At 38.0% G+C, this 23,827-nt stretch overlaps 1 protein-coding gene across 5 annotated transcripts in view; it reads left to right on the top strand.

Moving 5' to 3' along the window:
* The window catches only part of LRRC28 (leucine rich repeat containing 28), a 51,580-nt gene that overhangs the window by 5,476 nt on the left and 22,277 nt on the right, over window positions 1-23,827 (top strand). For 3 of the 5 annotated variants that reach the window (XR_013775807.1, XR_013775808.1, XM_079317618.1), the window contains exons 3-5: window positions 930-970; window positions 3,496-3,533; window positions 4,295-4,432. Coding sequence is in view for 1 of the 5 variants with exons in the window: in XM_079317618.1 (XP_079173744.1) it covers window positions 930-970; window positions 3,496-3,533; window positions 4,295-4,432 (217 nt within the window). In the remaining 4 variants the exon portion in view is untranslated. Of the gene's footprint in view, window positions 1-929; window positions 971-3,495; window positions 3,534-4,294; window positions 4,433-22,222; window positions 22,272-23,827 lie in introns of all 5 variants that reach the window. The other 2 variants (XM_079317620.1, XM_079317619.1) reach the window with 2 other exon arrangements.

The following is a 23,827-nucleotide window of genomic DNA, read 5'->3' as shown; positions in this document are numbered from 1 at the left end:
TCCTCCATCGTCGCGTTATGGACACAAAGTTATATATTTTAGATAATATAGCTATTTAAGGTGTCACACATCATGTTTATTCACATGAAAATTTCTAGCTTTAACAGGAATTTAATTATGTGATGAAACTGCTTTTAAAATGCAGCCATTTCTGCATGTGTCGGTATTGTAACCCCTTTTTTTTTTCAGTAAAACAAATCTATGTTGAAGCAGGTTTCTTAAGCAATAAAACTGTCTTAACTTTGAATAATTTTGAGTACAGTTTCCAACACGACATCTGAAACTTGTGAAGCCAATTTTGTGATAAGTGTTCATGGTTATAAATGCCACCAAGGAAGAGAATTATAGCTAGGGATCAGTTGGCAGTTAGGAAATGATATGCATGTTAATATGTAAATATGAAAATCTAGTTTGATGGATTCAGCAGTTCTGGCTTGGTGGTAATTGATTAAGCTACACAGAGATTGTAGGTCATTTCCCAGTTTAGCAGCATTATAAAATACATTCTGGTTAGACATCTTGTGTAGTTCTTTAAGTTGTGTTCTGCTTTAAGTCTGTAAAGAAAGGCTGCAACTTCTTAGCAATCTCTTCTCTTGAACTAACTCATTTATTTGAATACATTTGCAAAAGGAGATGAGGTAATCCATCTTTTTAGTCTCAGAACTCTGACTCCCATTTTGCTGAGGACATGATAATGTCACTTCTAGGCTGTAGTTCTGTTCAGTAGTGAACTGCTCACCCAGGATACATCTGAGATTGCCCTGATGGATACTTGGGGGCATGGAACCAGGGTATTGTACAGACATTCCTTGTTGCCATTTTTTCTGCTGATATTTTGTAGTATGGTGATTAAAATGACTTGGGTACACAATGTTTGTGTGTCTGGTTTTTGTTTCAAAACCTAAAAAAAATCTCTAACTCTCTTTCAGCCAGAAAACCTTGCACAGAAGCTTCCAAACCTCGTGGAATTGTGAGTTTGTGTAGGAGTTCTAATATATTTTTATTATGCTTATCCGTCTCATCTTAAAATAATCTAGAATGTATTGCACATAATTTGTCTCTTTAGTGTGGAGGGCTTTCTTGGAGGGCAAGAAAGGGTAATTTTTTTGTTGCTGTGTTTTCTTAATTTGTTGTTGGACTTTTTTTTCAGAAGGAGGTGTATTAAGTCCATTTTTTTTTTTTTTTAATTTCTTGTTTATTATATGAAAAGAACCTTTATACCAGCGTCTATACTGCTAAGGGAAAAAAAACCTTACCCCATAAATTCTGTGTAAACTTGTCACAGTGATAAACCCCTGGAACCTCCCAGTGCAGTGGTCAGAGGGTTGTGACAGAGCCAGAGTAACAGGTTACAGTGTCCAGCCCATCCCTAGCTGCTCATTCCCACCCCAGCTCCCAGGGGTTTTATGAGCTCAGTCTTGCTGATTGTAGTAATCAGTTTTTGGAACCAATTCACAGACTATCAAATAGGAGTAGGGATGAGTGTGTAGGGGTAGTAACTATGGAATGATGATTGCTGTAGGTAGAGCAGTTTATTCAGTCTTGTCCAAAAAATGGATGTCCCATGAACTGGATTATTTTGACAATTAATTTAATTAAGCCGCTGAGACGATGTTTTCTTCATTCCCCTTTTCTTCTTACAAAGTTGTGCTTCCCTTCTGTGGTAGGATTGGCAGTGGGGGTTAAAAGGGATGTCCTCTTCTTCCCTTTGAAGCCCTTTGTCTCAGTTTCAGATGAGTAACTGATGGAGCGTTGATCGTGTTTATTTAATGGCCAGCTCCACACGGGAGGTGTTTATCTGAGGAGTCAATGCCCTCAGCTCTCTGATCTTGTCACCCTCCTGTGGCCCTTGAACCCCACCTGGTGCCTGTGCCCACAGTGTAACTCAGCTGGTTTGTAGGTCACTGCAGTCTCTGACTCACTCCAGAGCAACTCCTCTCTCATCATGCCCTGTCTTGAGAGTGTTTGTCCTCTGAAGCAGTAAAATAAATATTTTTGTATTTGATTTCACAATTTGCCACTGGGCATCAGGGAAACCTCTGTGTTACTTGATACTGCTTTTAGGAAAAGCTGTTGAAAGTACAGCTTCAAATAATTTCTTACAAAAACTGATTTAGAAGAGTCAAGCCTAATTATTTGGTGTTCAGTAAGTTCAGTTGTACCACCATTATCCCACACATTCTGGTGTCTAGAGAGAGCTGCAGTGCACCCGTGGTTTGTGTAGTTCTAAGAGGACAAGTCAGTTTTTCATGAGACAATAAGAGGTGTTTTGTTGCTGGGGACAAGACTGCAAAATAAGGATTTACATAAAGAATATTTTATTACAGTAGCTTTCAATTTTGAGAGACAAATTGAAACACTAGTGTGTTTTCCTTTGTATATCATGCCTGTGATGCTAGGCTACAAAGGTGTAGCTCCTCACATACAGGTTTTTTTTTAGCTTAAGTGAAGTAGTTCACAAATATTTTCAGGAGTTGCAGCTGAAATGGATAGGAGAATTCTCATCCTGTATTTCTACAAAAATGTATGCTATTTTTATGTTTGTTAATTTTTTAGCAAACTACAATTTTTTAAAGAGAAAGAGAAGGTTCAGGTGCTCCATGCAGTTGAAATGTTCATATGTCTTTTCCCTTGTTCTATATCCCTGAAAAGAGAGGCTCCCACTTTAGGAAGTGCTCTTGGAATACAGTAGGAAAAAAGATTCCATGAAAATAATTCCATGTGTGCTTCAGCTATTGTACATTGAGTAATCAGTATTCCTTTACAGTTGGATATCAGTTGGAAAATTTTGTTGCTGTTATTTTCTACAAGATCCAATTGTTCTTTTGCAGCAATGATGATTGAAATCTGAAATGTGTAAAATCTAAGATCAGTGTTTATGTTACCAGAAGTACTGGAAGTGCTCCATCAGAGGGTGCTGAATATTCTTAGTGAGAGATCTGGCCACCCTCTGTAGCTGCATAAATAACCATGTGTAAGATTGGGTTTTTCTTTTGAAAAATGTACTTTTAAGTTTGAAAAACCCACTTTCAGTGAATAGATCATGTACTTACTTCTTCACTGAAGGTGTGCAGGGGAAAATGTTTGTAATTGTATAACTTGTGTGGGTGTGGGCTTTTTTCTTTCCTTGGCCAGCATTTAGTATCAAATATTATTTATTCTGGTTATTCTCTCTGCTTAGTCTTTACCCTTTTTGTTTTCCTCCATATGAATTGAAAAACTAAAGTCTGTTATTATTGTAACTGTGAATGATTTGTTTTACATAATTGCATGTAATTTTCTTTTATTTTTATGCTAATCATTTAATAATCCAAGTGAAACTTAAGTACCTGTCCATTGCCAGTTTATACAGTTTCCACAGCTTTTGTGGTTAGAGGGAGGAATGGCTTTGAGGGTGTTCTTTCAGTCTGAAACTGGATATTTTGCAAACTGATTATGTAGCAGAAGTCCTTGAGGGTAACAGGTGGTGTCCTCTGCTTTTTCTCCTCCCCCCAGGTACCTTCATTCAAATAACATAGTTGTTGTACCCGAAGGTAAGTAATCTACCAGCTCACGATAAGTGGCAGGAATCATAAAATATTCATTTTTCTTCTTTGAAGAGGCCTATTTTTCCTTTATTTTCCCATAAAACATTAAAGGTTATCATACAAAATATACCAGTGTAGCTTTCAGTTGATAATGTCCTTGTTAATGCTATGTTAAATTCTTTTAATGAATTCTCAAATGCACCTAAATGCTGTTTGCTCCAGTTCTAATTGCAGAAAGTGAAAAGGCTAAATGACACTGATCTGCAGAAACTAAAAATCCAGAGTGTCTGCTGCTTTCAGGCAGTTACCACACTAAATACTCTGCTAGTTTAGATCATGACAGATTTGAAACCCAAAGGAGCAAGAACTTACACTAGTTTCTTTTCCTTGTCTTAATTGCAGTTATGCTCCCAAATTGAGGAATTTGTGCTCAATTTATGCTCTTTCTGAATATAAATTGGATTGAGTCAAAGGAAGAGAATAGAGAAAGTGGTTTCAGAGCAGAACTTTCTGAGGAGCATGTGGAGATGGCAGTATTCTATACATCACTGTGTTTGTTACCCTGTCTCACTGCCAGCAGAGCTATTTGTTAGCTAGAGCAGCATTTCCACAATTGATGTCACTGACTTGTGAGACTGGCTTTAACACCTCGAGATGTGCTCAGACACAGCTGTTGGGTACTGTGCCTTGTCCTCCTCTCACACTCCTGTGAAGATTTTCATGTTCCTCTTGGGTCACATTCATGTTTCAATGTGTTCTCTCACAAGCCATTGGCTCCCTGGTTAAGCTGCAGTTTCTGGACCTGAGTGACAATGCCCTGGAGATTGTGTGTCCCGAGATCGGCCGCCTGAGGTCCTTGCGGCACCTGCGCCTGGCCAACAACCAGCTGAAATATTTACCTGCAGGTGAGTGCAGTGTGGGGCCACAGCTCCCACACAGCCCTGCAGCCTCACTGGCCAAGTCAGTGCTACACCCTGCACTTGCAGGGATTGCTGTTTGTGTTGCTCCCAGTGTGCTCTGCAGTTAGAGAAAAGCTGTGCTCTGTGTGCTTGCGGAGTCCTGAAAAATGCTGCTGAAGTGGGAAAAATGTATTTATTTAACAGCCGTTGCCATCGTATCAAGAAAATATTGAACTTCTTTGAGAAGACACAAAATGCCAATGACAACTGTCATTATGATCAGACGATGTTTCTTCTAATTTTCCACAATAGAAAGAAAGGATTCTAGTCCTTCCTTCCTTTCTTTTCACCCAATAGCCCCAGTCTTATATTTTCTAAAAAGACACATGTCTAGTAGCTTTGCCTATGGCAGTTCTATCTCATTGTGACAGTAGATAACAAATGTTTGTCTTGCTAGTTTATTATAAAAAAGCAAAATTTATTCAAAGTAAATGTGACACAAAGTCAGAAAAAGTTGGCCATAGGCAGATTTTGAATGATTTTTTTTTCTTCTAAATACTTTGATAATCAGATACAATATTATTATTCTTCTATCACCCTTATATCTGTTCAGATAATATGATGATGATTTTCAAATACTCTTAATTTTAGTTTTTCATTTTTCTCTGGTGTATTTGCATTTTCTGATCTGCAGAGATGATAAAAATGTAAGGCTATTATTTCAAAAAACTGGTCTAACTTAATCTAACAGGATTAGCTCTTGGCTCTATTTTAACTAATTTCTCAATGTGACCTTCATATGTTTTAAGTTCACATTGTTTGTTCTCAAGAAATGTACTGCAAATGCTCCTTGAAGTTTTGGGTGCAGAAACTTGCTGTCCTTTCCCTGCACTTTTCTAGACTGCTTAAAAAAAGTCAAAGGATGGTTATGATTAGAAAGAAAAAAAATGTATATGACTATGTAAATGCTCTGGAATGAAATTAGATAAACCTGTTAAACATTATGACCCAGGGCCAATAAAATTTCCATCAATTTTCAGATGTCCTACATTCAAAAGAAAGGAGTGACTTGAGTGTGCTTTATGTTCCTCAAAGATAATTTACCTTATGGTGCTGTACCATGAAAGAAAGACTTGTTCAAAGAGAAAGTGACACATTTTCTGCAAAACTTCACACATTAACTTAAAAAGGTTCCAAAAAAGACTTTCAAAAGGATAATTTACATTACTGAAGGGTTGATTTGGAGTCTACCACATTTGATTAGGAACTGGTATCAGCTGAGACTTGCTGCATTAAATTTCTCCTGAAGTTTATAGAAAATTTGGTCCTGAGCATTGTCCCTGAATGTGTTTAGGTTTGTGTGCATGAAAAGTTTGCATGCTTAGGAGTACTTCTGGTGTTGCCTTCTTCCTGTGCATTGGAGAATGCAGTGGTGTGTGGTCTTTGTGTTTGTGGTGGTGTCCCTTGTGCCATTGCTGCTGCTGGTACTAATCCTGTCACTGTCAGTGGGACTGGATGGCACACAAGTGTTGCCAGCCCAAGCAGGATTAGCCTTTCACTCACACTGCATAATTTGCCCACTGGACAGTTAATCTATTATACTGACTGTTTCCTAAAGAGAACAATTCCCAAAGAGGGCTTCCAAGCATGTTTTCTTAGATGGTCTCTGTAAAATTGTGAAGACTTCAAAGTCTTCATTAAAACAAATCTTAAAGTTTCAAAATAACACTGATGTTCAGCAATTGAAAAAGAAGAGCAAAATAATAAATTTTGATGAATTGTTTCATCCTTAATTATATTGGTAGCATAAATCTTCATTACAGTGTCAGCTAGCATTCTGTTGGGAAATCTGGCAAAGTTTAGATGAACTAGGATGGGATGTGATTTTACTGCAGTGCATCATTTTGCTGTGTGTTCATTGCTCTCTGCACTGCTAGGGAAAGACAGCTCTAAATGGCTCTTAATTTATAATAAGGAACCATTTATGATATAACTTAGCTTCTACCCATGCAGCTTGTGCAGAATTTAAAGATCTGCATTAAAAAAGAGCTTTTGTATTTAGATGACAGTCATTTATGGACATGACTTCAGAGTGGTTGCCCTACCATTCCTCTTGAGTCTCCATTCCTAGTGTCTGATGTTAAAAGTATCCTCAATTTTTTCCAAAATTCCATGGATATCTAGGGAGATACTCTCCGTAATATCCTAAATCAACTGCTAAAAAATATCTTCCTTGCAGCTGCAGAACAGTTGGATGGTAAATGTTTGCTATTATGTGTCTGAACACCCCCACTGTTCTATTGCATTTTAATTCTTAAGAATGATTCTTTGTTGTGTCTTCCTTAATTGTGATTAAGAGCTGGAAGAAACAATGCAATTAATAGCATATGTTGATTCATTATGCATTTTTAATGGTTTTGTTCCACAATTGTGCTCTTAATGTTCCTTTTTAGTATTTAAGATTTGCCTTATAGAAATCAAATTTTAAACTAATTGAAGTAGTGTGCGTTTAAGATTTAGATTTAAGCCTCTAGTCTGATTGTGGAGATTCTTCAGGCTCTTATAGAGGTTGAGCCTGTGCTGTGGTTTATCTTCACTGGGATGGGCCAGGTTTTAATCTCTTAAGTACTTGTTTTAATAAAACATGGGAGAATTTAATGACAACCATTCTGCTTTTCTCAGGTTTGGTCATGATTGTTCAGTGAGTTTTAAAAAATTCTTTTAAAGGATGAGATGGGGAGAGTGATAAAAATGCATGCAGCCAGTGTGGAGGCATAAGCTTTAGCTTCCTGAAGAAGTCAGGCAATACAGGATGGATGAGGAGGAAAATGAGCATTAGGTGAAGCATGGAAATAGTGTCCCTTGGAGATGGGGAAGCACCTTCTGTGCTGTGGCACTCTGGGAGTGTGGCTCCTTTGTGTCCTTCCTTTGTGCTCAGCCAGCACTCCCAAATTGGTGCCAGCCTTTGGATCAGATCCTGAGCTTTGGCCTCAAGGCTCTGTGTTTGATTTGCCACTGCTGAGGGGGCTTCCATGACCATCCTTCAGCTGTTGTGAGAACTGCTCAGAGGTGATTAAGCTGAGCTTGATGAGAATTAAAAGAAAAAATTTGTCCAGAGCAAGCATGTTGAAGCTAAGTATAATAGCAAATGGCTGGAAGAAAATGCTTTGTGAAATTCTCTTGATGTCATATTTTGAATATGCTTTAGATAAGATTAATAAGCAGACCAGCTTCTGCCTAATGCAGAGTCATCCGTATCTACATTCTGGGGTAATCAGAATCCCTGAGAGGTTCTGCCTTTCAGAGACAAGCTGATTAAAGAGTTGCAGATAAGTAAAACAAGATTTAATGTTCTAAAGTTCTCTTGAGGACTTGTTTTCATTTAAATGCACAACATTTTTTGTTCTTCAAATTCTAAGTCTTGTAGCTGCTGTCTTTAACAGTTTCTTGGTTCATTTATTTGGCTCTGGTAAATGCAATTCTTGAACATGAAGTAAGTTTTGTGAAGTTTTCTGCTACTTAAATGTGGCACTTAATCTAAATTCTTGAGGGCCATTTGGAAATGTGCAGCACCAAAGATGTTACTGGAAAAAGTCAGCATAAACAAAAGATGGTTATTTCATATTATTGCATTAGTTCATGTATGTGCTTGACTTAGACATGACATTATGTTTTCACAGTAGCTGAACTTTATTTTTTCAGAGATTTCTCCTTTTATTCAGTGAATTGATCTTTCATTTTAATTTAGAATGGTAGGTAGTTCTATATGCATGTACTGTCAGAAGAAAATTTCCTGAATCTTCTCATTCACAAATGGCTACCTAGAAAGTTCCCCTTTGTTTCTGATTATTATAATGCATGTGATAGCTCTTTTCATTCTTGAGAAATAACATTTCTCTTTGTGTAAGAGTTACTATGTCATTTGAAAAAAAAAATAAATCCAGTGAGATGCATTATAAAAATTATTCTTGAGGAGTCCCAAAGTCAAGGTTCTCTGTTTTGCTGTTACCATTTAGATTTGGTTTTACTTCAGCCTTGGAATCTTTTGATGTGCAGTGGTGGTTCTTCAGGTTTACATTTTGGTCTTATAGCTGGAATGCATGTTTGGGGAACAGATGACTTAAAAGAGGGTGGGTTATACTAAAATTTGGATTCAAGTTTCTTATTTGACAAGGATTAAGGTTTTTTTTTTAGGCCCATTACTTGAGAGGTACTTCTCTGTAGAAACAGCAAGTTTTGTAGCATCTTGTTCTAAGATTTAATTAAAAGTGAGGTTATGTTTACTCAGCACATGCTGGAGTTAATTATAGATTTACTGAAATGAAAAGCTTAATGTTTTGCCAAGTCAAGAGCAAAAGCTAAGTAATTAAAGAAGAGGGTATGGTTTATGATCCCAACCCATCTTTTGGCAAAATTCCCCTTTAGAAGAGGGAAAAAAATCAGCAGTTGTCTTTACATGGACTAGACCATGGTTCCCTTTGTGTTTGTTGTTAGGAACTTTCAAAACCAAGAGCTGAGTGAATTGACCAAGCAAAAAAAAAAAAATCAAGTGTGGCCAAATAATAGCAAATTTGTTGTCAAAAGTGGGATTGCTGTTTTTTGAATGTTAAAGGGAAGTGCAGGTGATGGAGCAGCCATTGCTGGAGGGGTGCAGGTCTGTGCCAGAGTCCAGGGCAGGCTTCTGCCCCAGCTGAGGGAAAATGTGGCTTCCATTGCAAATCCACATTTTCTTCTTGTCTCTGGAAGCTCCTGCAGCTTGCATCCACTTGTTGCCATTTTGGTTCCTTTAAGCAGACTGTGAAGGAAAATGAATTTGTGTGCCTTTGGTGTATTTAAAGTGCAAACTGCAGCAATGTTAGGGGAGGTTAACAGCACAGAGACCCTTCCTTTCAGTTCTGTTCAAATCCTTTTCCTTTTTAAGGCAAATTGTTTTAGAAATATAATCAGTTTAAGACTCATTAAAATACATTTGTAGGCTTATAAAACTTTATCTTCAAAGCATTTGAGAAAGATCCTGTGAAGCTGATAAGGGAGTGTTATCCTCATTTTACAGAGTGGAAAAAAAGTGTTTTTAACAGAAGTGATTTGCTCCAGGCCACAGCAGGAGTCAGTGTTAGCCAGAAATAGAACTTGGGTGTTCCCATTCCATTTGTTAAGGCCACACCTTTTTGAGTCTGATCATATTTAATGTTAGGGAGGATTGAGTCTTCCCACCCATTATTAGGAAATTAATAATTATCTCTCCATAATGAATAACCCTCTAAGTTAATAGGAAATTAATAGCGGTAAGATCAGTGAGTTTTTGTAACTGAACCAACTTGTGCTTCCAGAAGGCTGGAAGAGTTCAGGAAGATGGATTTTGAAATACATAACTTTTATAGATAAATACAAGGCAATTTTCTCTTGCATAGGTAACTGTAGCTTCAGTGTAATGACAAGAAGGGTTCAATCGTTACTAAAATTATAAATCAAGTGATAATTGTTGATTGCTGCTTTGTCTATTTATACAGTAACCCTTGGAATGTCCCTTGGAGTGATTATTGCAAAGTGTACTCTGCTTTGGAATTTGCTTTACTAATTGGGGGTAGGAGAAACTTCCAGATATAAAAACTGCATATTCATTTATCTCACTTTTTTAATGTTGCTGTAAAGTACAATATCTGTATTTACTATTCATACCAATATTTGACTGGTAAAGGCTTCTTGAATACCCAGCTTAGAATTCTGAATAGAGCTCAATATAAGGCATTTCAGTAAATCTTAATTAAAGGCATGTAAACATGACTTCTTCCCTCCCTTCTTTTCACAGTAGATTTCCACTGATGGGTACAGCGTGCCAGTAATTCTATTCTTACTCTAGATCCTGGCATGAAAATATGTGGTCTTAACTCATTTTTTTGAACTTGTGTTCCACATTTTGATTTAGAGGCTTCAAAATCAGAGGAATAAATTTGGCTTCTTACCTGCTCTCCCCAGATTTCCCTTCTGATTTATTACTGTCTCTGGTTAGGGCAGATTGCTTTGATATTTAATAAAGTTCAAATTTTTTTAATAATGATTGTGAATTTAAAAGCAAAGGCACAAACTGATGCAGACCCTTTTCTTTTCTCCAAGTTGGCATAACCTTAGTCCACTCTGCTTTCCTAATTTAGTAACATGGATAAAAATATGCACGACGGGACAGGTTTGGTACGCCAGGCACCCATCCAGGAGCGTGGTGTTTTTAAGTAAATGGACTTGTGGGGATTTGAGGAAAACACAGATTAGGTTACATGAGCTTTGCACTCTGGAAGTATGTGACTATTTAAAGGAGCATGGCCTCGAAATAAAAATATAGTAATTATTGTAATAATATGTTGTTTTCTATGAAGGGGTTGATGCCTGATTATTAAAAACAAGGTTTTCTTTGCACACATCTGTAAAATAAATGCTCTGTTTAATCATTCAATTCTAGCTTCAGTTTGCTATATAAAACCAAGGGTTAGACTACTAAGCTTTACATTACCTCTTAATTCAACAACAATTAATTATTACTTTTTTCCCTAAATCAGTGCAAAACTGACCCACGCTTGCCTGTTACTGTATTGTGTTTTTCACATCAGGATTACTAAGGCTTTGGTAATTGTGCTGTATTAATCCAGAAGCACAGTAAAAACACCTGATAGTATCTCATAAGTCATTCCTTAGATTTCTAGGAGGAAAATATTTTAAATGTTTTGGTTTTGTATAAACTCCAATATAGCCCTATCCCGGCAGCCTGTAAGGACTGAATTTTTTTTTTTTGAGAACAGTTTCCCATATGAAATTACATCAGGGAGGAGTTTGGAACAAAATGGCAACGTGGATGGGAAATGATTGGGGTTGGACTTGGAGACTGCCTAGAGGTGACCAAAACACAGGGCAGTGTACTGTACAGCTGGTGTTCCTTATGGATTAACTTCCATGCACGTCCAAACACAGTGGTACCTATTTAATTAAAGGATGTTGGTTGCTTGAGATTTTATAACAGTCTGCCTTGCTCAAACATTTGGTTCGGGTTAAAATCTCAGGAGGACTACTAGTACTTCTGAGTGCTTGAAATTTATGGGGAGGGAAGTGAAGACAGAGAATAAAAGAATTCCACTAAATTCCTGGAAAATTTTGTTAACTGAAGTTTTTCCTGTATACCCTCACCTGTATAGAATATCAGAATGAGTCATCTGTGCATAGAGCTGCTCACTGTTCTCTCTTTGTCTGCTTACCCCTTCTTAGTGTTATTTTCTTTTCCACTTCCCCCTGTTGAGGGGCTTTTAAAAGCCTCTTTGTTACTATTGTACACTTTTCAGTGTACCACGGAAGGTTCATAATGTCACTGGATGCTGGTAACAAAAATAGTATAAACATAGTCAGAAAAATTCCAGACCTATATTTTATGGTTTAAAATGTTGTTCCAATATAGGCTTTTGTTCCAACACTTCTTCCAGATGGGCTTCTATTGGGTGCATTGGAACTGAAATATTTCCCGTAACTGTAGCAGAAATGACGTTAAGAAGCAAAAAAATCCAACAAAAGTATCTTTCAACAATGGCCTGCGGTATTCCTGGTATTCCTCATCCTGGTGATGCACAGCAGGTCCTCAGAAATGCATGTGCTGAGTATGTATGTGTTGTAATTCAGTAATCTGAAAACTAATGGGAACCAGTTGGAGGAAGCCATCAGCGTCTCTCATTGTAACATTTAAATTAAGGATTCAAATATTGCTTGTGTACCAGGCTTATTGGACTAGAAAATTCCATCATAAAATTTGCTATTCTAATTTAGTGCAATCACTGCAAAAGTATTTAGAAATTAGGCTCGTTTAGTGAGCATGGGCTTAGTTTAAAAAAAATAAAATTGTGATATGGTTCAGTGCATTATATTTTCAAGTACCTGCAATTTTATAAAACAGATTTTAACTTCTGTGGTCATTCAATATCAGAAAAAAAGATCAGGCAGAAACTGAACTTGGGATTGAGGCTTCATTTCAATAACTGGAAGCCTAAAATCCTATTGTAGCACAAGGTAATGACCACATGTTTTGAGTTTTCTAATATTAGTTTTATTATACTTAAAGGTCACTCCAAATTGTAACAACTTCATTGATTTTGATTTTTTTTTCTTCTTTCTTGCACATATTAGCAAGATTATGATTTTGGCTCAATCACACTTTTTTTTGGCCTCTAGCTTTGGTGGTGCTTTAACTTGAAAAAAAAAAAGTGTCTGATTGAGTTTTGACTGTATTTAAACATGAGCAGTATGCTGATGTAATTACTGTGTTCATTAATAGATCCAGGAGTGTCTGGGAGCAGGGTGCTGTACATCAGTGTCTCAGACATCCTTGTTTTGTTGGAATTCTTTGTATGATCTGGGCAGAGCCTGACCTGTAAATGTTCCCTTTTTATGTGGCAGTTCTTCCTGGCTGCCAAATTGTAGTGACAGTTATGGTGGCATCACCTGTCTGGACAGAGACATCTCAGAATGACACCACCTGAGTTCTGATCACTAATGACTTTATTAATAGATGGTTGAACAAACCTGATTGTAGAGGGTAACACTGTGTCTGTGTGAGGCTGCCTGTGACTTCTTGTTCCCCGATTTTTTAATTTTCAATTCTGATTTTATTCTCTATTCCAAATCCCAGATCCCCAGGTTTTTCATTTTGAAACGATTCTGAGAATGAGCCAATGCTGCCATTTGTTCCCTTCTGTTTCACGTGAGATCTTAGTGAAAGGTTTCTATGCACCAAACTCACAGAATTATCCCCTCCAGTCCCTCCCGTTCCTTCCTTCCTTTGAAGAGGAGCTTCTAAGAAACCTGGTGAGGTGTAGGTGAAACCAGGATGGAGCAGGAAGAGCCAAACTAATTATTGCCGGTGGTGCTCCCAAGCCTGTTGAGCTTCTGGCTTAGCAATGCTCCTGAAAATCAGAATCCTTGCACGGACATGTCTGTTGCTGAGCTCTGGGCCATGGGCTTTCCCCGTAGCTGTTCCCCTCCAGGGCTCTCAGATAGGAGATAAAGGAGTTGGAGCTGCTTCTAATGGGGGTATTTGGATGGTTCTCGAATTCCTGAGAGGATGGGAGCAGATTTAACTGGATTCTCTATTGTTCAGAGATTTGGTGCTGCCTCTCAAATCCTGGCTCGTTTTTCTGCGCAGCAGTCCTTGATTTCTCAAGTGACTGTAAGCCTCCTTCCTCCAGGGGTTTTTCTCTTGTTTGTGGGGGTAGGCAGGAATTTTGAAGATGTTGAGAGTGCTTTAAGTAATCCTGACAACCATTCATCTGAAGTTTAAAACTCTGTGAAGATGTTGGAGGTCTTAATATGACTGTAGAAACGTGGTAGTTATGTTGCATGTTCTTATGCCTCTTTATTAAATAAGGAGTCTTAAGCACAACTCATTTCAACACAGTTCATTAAACATAAAATTGCATAACATTTTTCTAGTAAACTCAATTTGAGATTTCTCAGTGAATTGTTAAAATACAGATATTTTTTTTTAAAGGGAAAGACTTGCATATCCAAGTAACTTCCAGATGTTGCTTTTAAAAGCTAGTTACGTGGTATATACTAAGCAATAAATTGAAAGAAATTTAAGATTAAATATTGATTTTAATACTAGTGTGAGAAAGGGTCTTGAGATGACAATAAAATGAGTAATAGGGTGATGTGGAAATGCTGCTAGACAGACAGATAGTTGATACAGTAATACACCAACTTGTCATTCAAACATCTGACAGAAGAAATGAGAACCTGAAGTTTTTAGGGTATATGGGAACAGAGCCCTGATGGAATTCCTCTCCCCACTCCTGCCATGGATAGAACTGCCACTTAAGAACCGAGGGCTTTGGAAAGAAAGTCTCCTGACCTTTGAATGTCCCCCCAATGTCATGCTGAGCTAGGGGCCACAAGACAAAAGTGGGAAGTTTATACAGCAATATATAACTTTAGAGAACATTAAGTTGTCATTGCTGCTTTGATCAGTGATAGAATATACTTTGATAAAACTCACTTAAAGGGCTTCAGGCTGCAGCATCAAAACAATGCGTTGTGTTCCTTTTAGTTTGAAAAATGTATTCCTACAGTCTGTTTTTAAGAAGTGGAATGTGCTCGTGAGAACTGATTAGACCTGGCACATAGACCTAAATAATGAAGGTCAAATAGAATTATTTGTTTTTGCATTTTGATTGTTTGAAAACTTGGGTTTGAAATCTATGGGAAGGACTCTGAGACGCAGTTATATACCACAGAAAAAATAAAAATCAGTCTGTAAGTGGCTACAGTTGTGTTTGAATTCAGTCATTATTCCATTTGTTTGTTTTATATGAGTTTACTGTCTGCATAACAAATGAGGGGAAGAAGCAGAGGGTCTTTTGTTGCTTTTGGTCAATCTTATTCCTGTGGAGTTAAATCTAAGATGTAGAAAAACAGACTACCAGAAATTACCTTTTGCAGGGATGTACTTCGGGTTATTCTTGCTTGGAGTGTTTGAAGGTGTTAGTTACATAAATGTATCTAGAAATCCGTAAAGACTATAAAACCTAACATTTCTACTTGTTTTAATTTTATGGGTTATCAGAGTAGGCGCTAAAGCTTAATAGATCATTACTCTGTTCATAGCTCTGGCAAATCCCCTCCCACCCCCAAAATTCTTGGTGGCATCTCTGATAATCTTGGTAAATGAGAAAGTGTGATGGCTCGTTGCTTGTCTGGCTGCTTTGCCTTGCAACTGTCATCAGGACTGGTGAAAATTCATATAGACACTGTAGTGCTTGTTATGATAAAGTGTGTTAATGTATTGTGGGGGATTTAGTTTGCTTTTGTGCTTTAGAAAAAGCCCAACCTAACCCAAAAAGGAATCCTTAGGATCTTTTATCTTTATTCTTATTAAAGAAAAAAATCTACAACAAAAGAAAATTCACGAAGTTACTGTAACTTTTTTAAAGGTGTCATTCCCCTCCTTTTGGTACTTCTTCCCTCAACATGCCGAGTGCCCTGCTGAAAGCACGGCAAAGGCTCCTCTTTGGAATTTGATAGGAGGGTTTTTCCGTGTTGGGGCTGGCAGCAGTCCGGTTCTGAGCGGCACCCGGGGCGGTGACGGGGCGGATTCTCCGCGTTGCGCAATGCGTGTATCAGCCTGTCTCCATCGGGAGAGCAGCAGGATGGCACTTCTAGTAAGTCTTTTCCTCTGACTGTTCTTACAGAAACCACTTGATACTGAGGACATACTCTGAGAAACCTCAACTCGAGTAATAGTATAGTGCCTAATCTCAGACCTGCTTCCTAAGTAAAGGAATTGCAGAAAAAGTTGGTTTGTAACCCATCTTTCATCACTGAATTCTTTTGCTGATGATCTGATTGTAAAGATAAGTCCTTACTGATTGCCTGGCTCAAACACATGTGAGATATATGAACCTCTCGCTTCTGCAACTTCAAAACAGATGCTCTTTAAAATACTTGTAAAAGTCTTTGGGTTAGAGCTGTTACCCAGAAGTAAAACTGAACTTCAAGGGAGTTTGAAGGGCGTCTCTCATAAATGTTTGCCAATAGCTGTTCACACTGGTTAAGACAGATGTGTATTGATAAGGCTGAGACCAAACCTCAGAGGTGGAGATGTATTTTGAGAAAGATGTTTCCCATACAGATGCTGTTGAGCTTTCTGTAGTATGAGAACTTCTTTGATATCAACAATCTGTTCAGGGGTGTTTAGTCAGGCTTTCAGAGAACCTCAGCTTTGAACAGATACTGAACTGCAGGTGTTTTTTCTCTGAAATTTTTCATCAGTGTGTAAATGTGTGAAAAAAGAAATGGTGGTGACTGGTTTGCAGTTTCCAGGTTTACCTCAGAAAGACCTTATTGATTTCAGTGTGCTGGACTGCCAATGAGCTCTAACTTTGTTTTGCTGCAGTGAGTTATTTTGGGAGGGTCCTAAGACAAGTTCAGGTTATCCATACAAGCAAAACCAGCTTTTCAGGGGTATTATATCCCTGCTTACTGCCTTTACTGACATTGTTTTAAAATAAATTTATCTGTTAATCCTAACTAAACTAATTTGCTAATGTAAAACCTCTTACTAATTTGAAATTTGTGAGGATTTTTTTTGGTTTTTTTGGTTGCACTAAATTAACATTTGTGACAGAAGGAAAGTAGCTCTTGAAGCTTATTTTTTTTTTACAGTTTCTAGAGTTGGGTGTTAAAAGTTAACTTGCTTTCCCCATAAACTCTGAAGTCTTTATAAATAAAATTATCTATGAATGTACTTTTGTCTCTTTGGTTTCCTTTGGCTTTTTTTCTTTTCTTTCCCTAAGCTCTCCCTAACCTATGTACAGTGATTAGCAGTATTAACAGGTAGTTGATTTTACTTGTGCATTAAGCAAATGCAATTTACTAGTAGGGATTGAGTGCTCAGGGAAGCTTGGAGAGCAAAGTCATTCAGTCTTTGAAAGGGAACAAACACAAACTGTTAATGCTTGCAATAGAAAAAATTTATAATATATCGATTTCCATTTTGACCATATTGACTGAGTATAATTTAGTTTTCTGCATACAACTGTGAGAGAGTTAAATTATTACTTGTTATTGACATCCTTGTTTTTACTCAGCTGCTCTATTAAATGAATTGAGGCAAAATAAAACGCATCATTTACCAACACTAAATCTAAATGGAAAAAGCCTGTAAAGAGAATGTGTAGAACTCGAGGTATGATGTGAGATTAACCTTCCTGTGGTTCATGTCACACACACAGAATTTGATACCTGCATTTCAGTTAACTTAATGTGATTGCAGTGGTATTTAAAATAAAGACCTGTGTTTACCTTAGCATTGTCCAAATCTGCATTAAATTGTCATTCTAGATGGAAGGCTTTGATGCCAAGCAAGTGCAAATGTACTCTAGTTGGTAATTATTTAACATTTGAGAGCTTTATGAACTAAGACCATTTCTTTGTGTAGGTAAAGGAATGCAATTCAGAATTACTTGAGTGGGGGGGTTGGAGTGTAATTGCAAGCTGTACTTGTCTACTTTGTGCTGATTTGAAACACTAAACAGCAGAAACTGTCACTGATTAAGACTGGGCTTATGGTTCCTCTCAGCCCTTATAAAATCAGGACAATGCTAGCATTGCTTGAAGTCAAATGTCTTCTTTTTTATTGATAATCTTAGTTTAAAACTGTTAGTAGTTGGTCCATACGATTTTCAAAAAGTAAGCATGTCTTTATAGCATCTGCTGCCTCCTCTTCTTGGCTGGTGAATTCTCCAGGCTGCTGAGTCCAGCAGAAACAGTTCAGACAGTGAGGAGGAGCAAGAGAATCTCCTGGTGCTTCTGCAAGAAAAGGACATCTGGATCTATAGTTTCCATGTCTGTTGTAGTGGGACTATTTCCTGTAACATTTAGCCAGTCCCTCCCCAGTAATTACTGATGCAATTTGGAGGAATTGCCAGTGGCCTGGAAGAACTCTTATTTTCATAGGATTTAAGACAGTCCCATCCAGTAGCATTCATTTAAAAAACAAATATGGTGACTCTGCTGCTGTAAATGTGGCTCCAAGCTAAAGATCTCCTTTTGATTCTTCTCCTTATCCCACACAATTTATAGTTTCATCTTTTTGTTATGAAGGCCAAATCTGACCCTCAGGGAAGGGTGTTCTGTGGTGTCTCCTAGTAGTACAATGAGTGAGCCATAACTTGCCTTGATACAACAGTACTTTCCACTGAAAAATGAAAATTGAGTCTGGACCTATTGCTTTTGTTATGCATTTAGTGGAAAGGAAGAAAAAAACCTTAACTAACCTCAAGAAGAAGAAAGATGTGTCTGTTGTGAGTTGGTTGGAAACAGTTGATAGCAACAGTCACAACAGATTGGTCTTTGTGTGGATTATTTAGACACCAGTGCTGTAATGGGTTAGAAGCCACTAATCTGTGTTTGTCAGAGACCACTCTGTTGTGTTGATCTCAAGTTGTTCCTTGGAAGAAGAAAGGAAAAAGCTGTCCTAGAATTTACATCCAAGACTAGCCCTGTCTCTGTGGCTTCCTGAGCTGTTCTTAATCTCTCCTTAGGATGCTCCTTTTGTTTGCCTTGGTTTCAGTACTGGTTTGTTTTTAAGGAGCCATCTTCAGCTGTCCAGCATTGTTGAGTTCAAATCATCAGCTCTGTATTTTATGCACAAAGTTTTTCTGGAAGGCTCCCCCCTACCCTTTCCATGTATTGATATTAGTGCACAGTGAATGCTGGACGATGTGCAGCAGTGAAGATAGTCAGACATAAACAAAACAAGAGAAACATAACAGGTCTCATGCTTTATTCATGTCACTTTTGTTTATGTTCATACCACCCAGAAAAAGGAAAACAGCTGCTCCTTAACAGAAAGACATTAGAAAAACTCCTTAAATAAGAGACTTTATCTGTAGAGTGCTAGCGGAATTTTTCATGCAATTTACTTGATAAAGTATCGTTCTGACTCTTTGTACTTAATTTTGGCCACTCTATTCAAAATTTGAGATATCATTTAATAAAACCATAGAATAACATTAATACAGTAATTTCTCTAACTTGTTTTTGTAGCAACAGTACCTTCCTGTGGGGTAGTCAAATAGGCAGAGCACACTAGAGCAAAATGAAAGGATAGGTTGTCTTCTGAAAAAACAAACCAACCAAACAAACAAAAAACCCCAAACCAAGAAAACAGCAAACCTGATAATTTCATGGCCTTGAGTTACCTTTGTGCATAAACAATTTTTTCCTCTCCTTGTTCCTCTTGCCCTTCCTCCCACCTTTTCCACTTTTCTCGTGTGTGATAATTTCTGATATTTTTATCATCTGGTTTATTCTAACTGTTCTCATTGAAACCATCAAATTGTGGACAAAAATGTAATTCCAGACCTGCACTGAGAGGAAATACAGGCTAATAACCACTGTGGGTCTGTGCTCTGTGTGTGTGCTGAGGAAAGCACAGAGTGCTGGGCCCATGGCATTCAGACAGCTGCCAGTTGTGTTAACTGAAGTTTAATTGTGGTGTAAGATGGGGAACCACTGACCTTTGGAAGAATTTGACTTAATGAGACCCTCATACCTGATGTCTATTTTCAGCCATTTTTAGCTGACCTAAAATTACTGTTTAGCAAGGTTGGACTTTATGGAGCCACTTTTCTCACCTTCGCTTGTGAATGATGGCACAAAATAAATAAGGATTGGTACTAAGTTTGCATGTGACATTTAGCAAGGTTGAGGGGAAAAAAGATTCTATTTTGGTATGTTCAGTAGAAGTATGTATTTTTCACTTGGTTTTGGGCTTTGTCTGCTTCTTAAGTGTTTTGGAGAAGAGTCAATGTAGTTTATGGCTGAAGTAGGTGAAACCAAGAGTTAGGAACAGCTTTGAGGGGTGTTACATGACTATGTTCATTCACAAAGACTGTCCTGCCCCCGAAAAATCTTTTCCCCTGTTCTTTGCTGCCAGAATATTAGTGTGAAATGCAGTCATAAGTATTGCTTTGAAATTAATAGATTGAAGTTTGATCAGCTGGGATAGAGGCTTTTTTCTTCTGTAGAATTTTTTATGGGTTTGAACTCACTGAGCACCTTATTTAAAAGTGAGTAATTCATAAAGTAGTTGCTGCAGTATCACAAGATCTCTTCCAGTACCTCATCTTTTTTTTCTTCCTTTAAAAAACTAAGCAATTATTAGCCTATATGGGAAAAATTCAAGGAAAGTCATCTTCAGGTGTATTAGACTTGAGAAACAGAATACTTTTCAAGCTCTCTCTCCAACAGTACAGAAAAAGAGCTGCATGCAGCAGTGTCAAAATGTAAATGGGATTCAATTTGCCTGCCCCTTTCATTGTCCTTAAATCTAATGATACCAATTTTAGTTATGGTTAAACTTCCTTGTTTGAAGATGGCACAGGTCTACCTTAAGTGTCAATTTGTGCTAGAAAATTTAATTTTTATAGGCTATGAAATGTGAACTGATAGGACAGTAAATGTAATGTAATATATAATAGGCTATTTAATTTGTTTTAACCATCTTAAAGTCTGTTTAAGTCCTCCTGAGACATCCCATAGCAGATCTAAAGGAGATCTTCTCCATGAAGCTCTCAGCAATTTAAACTTACACTTCCTGCCTGTTACAGTTTTCAATTGATAATAGTATCCACTTCAGATTCATAGCATGTATAGACTTCGATTTTTTTTCTAGTGGGACAGGTAGCAAGTTTTGTTAAGTTTGGAAGATTTCAAACACTTTTCCTCACTGGTGTGTGGTTTTACCGGTCTAATAAGGAAATGCATCTTGTGCTTAGGTCCATGGAAGTTGATTAAAACATTATTTCAAGGGTGAAGTAGGGTGGCCCCTTCTAGCACCTCCTGTTCAGTTTCTGGAGGAATCACCATTCATTTTAGAGCCTGGGATAGGGAGGAAAGGCTGGGCTCACAATCCTGGGCTGTGGGAGCTCACAGTCACAGCCAGGCTCACAGTGCTCCATTTTGTAACTGTTCATAAGAAATTGTCCCTCTGATACCACAAGCTGGAAAACATCCCTCCATGGGAAGCAGAAATTTCTTATTCCTGAGCTGCAGCTTTGAAATACAGAGGATCCATCACCTTCTGTTAGAATTCTTGGGTAGCAGAGTGTTAAAGGTTTGTATGAGAACAACAAGACCATCATTGCTGCCTGCAATACAAAGAATATTAACAACCTTCCCTTCTCCTAACAAAATGCTGGCTGTACATATAGAAATTGCCCTATTGCCCTTTGGGATGGAACAAATATAACCAGTCCCTCTCTTCCTTCACAGTTTCAAGTAGAGCCCTGACTTGTATCACCTTCTTACCATGATTTTCTGTTGTTTTTTATTACTATTTTCTCTTACTTTTCTTTCTATTTCTTAAGTCTAGAAATTCTTGCTTTTCCTCCTGTATGTCAGTTTGGTTCTCTACCACATTACTACTACTTTAAATACTTGGGCTGACAGCAACCCGAAACCTAATATTATTTTTTACCCAGGTGCAAAATGGGAAGTCTAAACAAAGTAGATGCTTGAGGAACACCACCACTAGTAATATTTTTTCCATCCCAGTAATTTACCATGAGGTGTGAAACTCATGTGTTACCATTAACCAAGAAATTTCATCAGAGAAATATAAACCAGTATGACATGATTTACATCTGAGAAAATCTGGGCTGCATTTCCATTCTGTTTTCTATTTATGTTCTAGTCACTGGTTACTCTTGGGTGCTCTTTCCCCTTAGAACAGTTGTTATGAGATGCTGAGGAGCACTGAGCTTACATTAACAGGGCTTTTTTGAACACAGGTTATATATTTCTTCTCCAACTGTAGGCTGCTATCCCAGAAAATGTCCTATTCATTGAGAATCCTCGTGGCTGAATCTGCAATTTTGATATATTACCCTTTTTTTTTTTTTTCAGTATTCTGGGATGGAAATTTTTTAAGCAGCCTCATTTCATTTTAGTAATGGATGTGGTAATTTGCAGTGCTTTGTCCTTGTTCCCATGAGGTATTCTGTCTCTGTCCCCATACACAGCATTATTCTTACAGGAAAAAATTGTGCAAAAAGCTAATTTAATATTTGGTTTGTCCTCCTAATTTCTGCTCCTTGTTGACATCAGATCTTCATTTCTTGCTCTTAATTTCTTGTTGAGAAACCATTTGTTTGTCTGTGAGTTCCCATTTTCCTGGCCTCCTGGCAGTTTGCATTTAACCTCTGCAGCCTGACCTCTAAGTGCCAGCTCTCTTTGCTGATCAGTCCCTTTTTCCATTCCTTGTAGGTTCTCTACTTCCCCTTAATATCCTGCTTTGAGGTGCATTCTCATGCAGGTAGGTCTGCAGCCCTTTCCTGTCCCCCTTTTAACTTTACTGGGATGTAAGGACTCAGGTTTAAAGTAAACCCTTTCCTCCCATACACTCAAATCCAACTGTGTATGTGTTTCATATATCTTTGGATGAAATTTTGGTTTATGGCCCATCAGGGAAAGGTGGGATTACTCTTGAAATGTAAAGAAAAACTGTTGGTTATTTTTGGGTCATGCAGCTGGTGAGGCCTGTACCCTCAGAAAGACTAAGGAAGTTTGAATTGCCTTTGGCAATTACTCTGTGTTGTATAGGCCGCTTATTTCCAGATGGGTTTTTTTTTTTCTTCACGTAAAACCATGGGAATTAATTTTAAAAACTGGCATTTAAACCATCTGAATCAGAAAGAGTTTTTTTTTTCTTGATGCTGGTTACATATACAAACACAGTCAGTTTTGTTAGAAGGTCAATAATTTTGGACATTTCCTAAAATTCTTTCCAGATTTCACTTTTTTTAAGAAAAATATTACAGGTATGCTGATATTTCTTTTTTCATTGTGTTGGGGGACAGATCTATTTGGCACCTTTTTGTTGAAAACCCCAACACACAAGAGGACAGTTCACTTTTCCGAGTAGTTGGGAGAGCACTTACAACAGATGCAAAGGCTGCGTTTTGGAGCTGAGTGATCCCTTCTGAATCTGCATATTATCGGGGAGGAAAGGATAAAATGAATTCCCCAAGGCTGGCAGCCTGGGTGGGTCTGTGGGGTCTGTGTGGGTGTGTGGGGGTCTGTTCAGGTGTGTGTGGCTCTGTGGTGCTGCACGGCCCCGCAGAGGCTGCAGGAGGGCTCGGGGAGTGTTGGGTTCCCGGTCTGTCAGCCCCTCGTGTGTGCACTGCGAGCACATTGGGACCATCTGGGACTGCCCAGCTCCATGTGCCAGCAGCAATCCCTGCAGATGGACACCAACCAGCACGGGAATGTCACGTTTGGGCTCTGTCTGTCTCCACAAATCTGTGTCCTTCTGAGCTGGGGGCAGCAGAGCTACTGAGGAGTTTGGGTTTTTTCTGGCTTCTGATAGCAGAATGGGGCTCAGTGCTCTGCCGCATTGATTTTGATAGTGTTAATACTAGAGCTAATATAAATTTTAAATTACACTTTTATGAATTTCATTTAAATGTAATTGGAACTCCTCAATGTGGTCTAATGGTGATGTATAATGCTTGTCTCTTTCTTACCCTTGGGGGTGCTGGGGGGGATCTCTGAAAGTCCCTTTGTCAGCTCTTTTTGTTTGGGAATAGCCATTTTCTTTACTGGATCTGCTGTAAATTTCCAAAGTTCACCTCTGGTATATCCTAGTGCTTGATGAGCTGACAGCAAGAGACAGATTTGCAAGTCTTTCACTATGTTTGTTAGCCAAGGTTTCCTGCAGTATTTATGCTGCAGGACTTTAAAAGCAAGGATAATAGTATTTAGTACCTGAAAGCTTGAAAAACTTATTAATGGACTGTTTATATTTGTGTTATTCCTCTTAACTGTTTCCCTTTGCTTTAATTAGATGAACACCAATTTAGTGTCATTAGT

Source organism: Erithacus rubecula, assembly GCF_903797595.1.
Source record: "Erithacus rubecula genome assembly, chromosome: 14".
Lineage (NCBI taxonomy): Eukaryota > Metazoa > Chordata > Aves > Passeriformes > Muscicapidae > Erithacus > Erithacus rubecula.
Note: the sequence above shows the minus strand (reverse complement) of the source record. Positions and strands in the feature narration are given on the sequence as shown.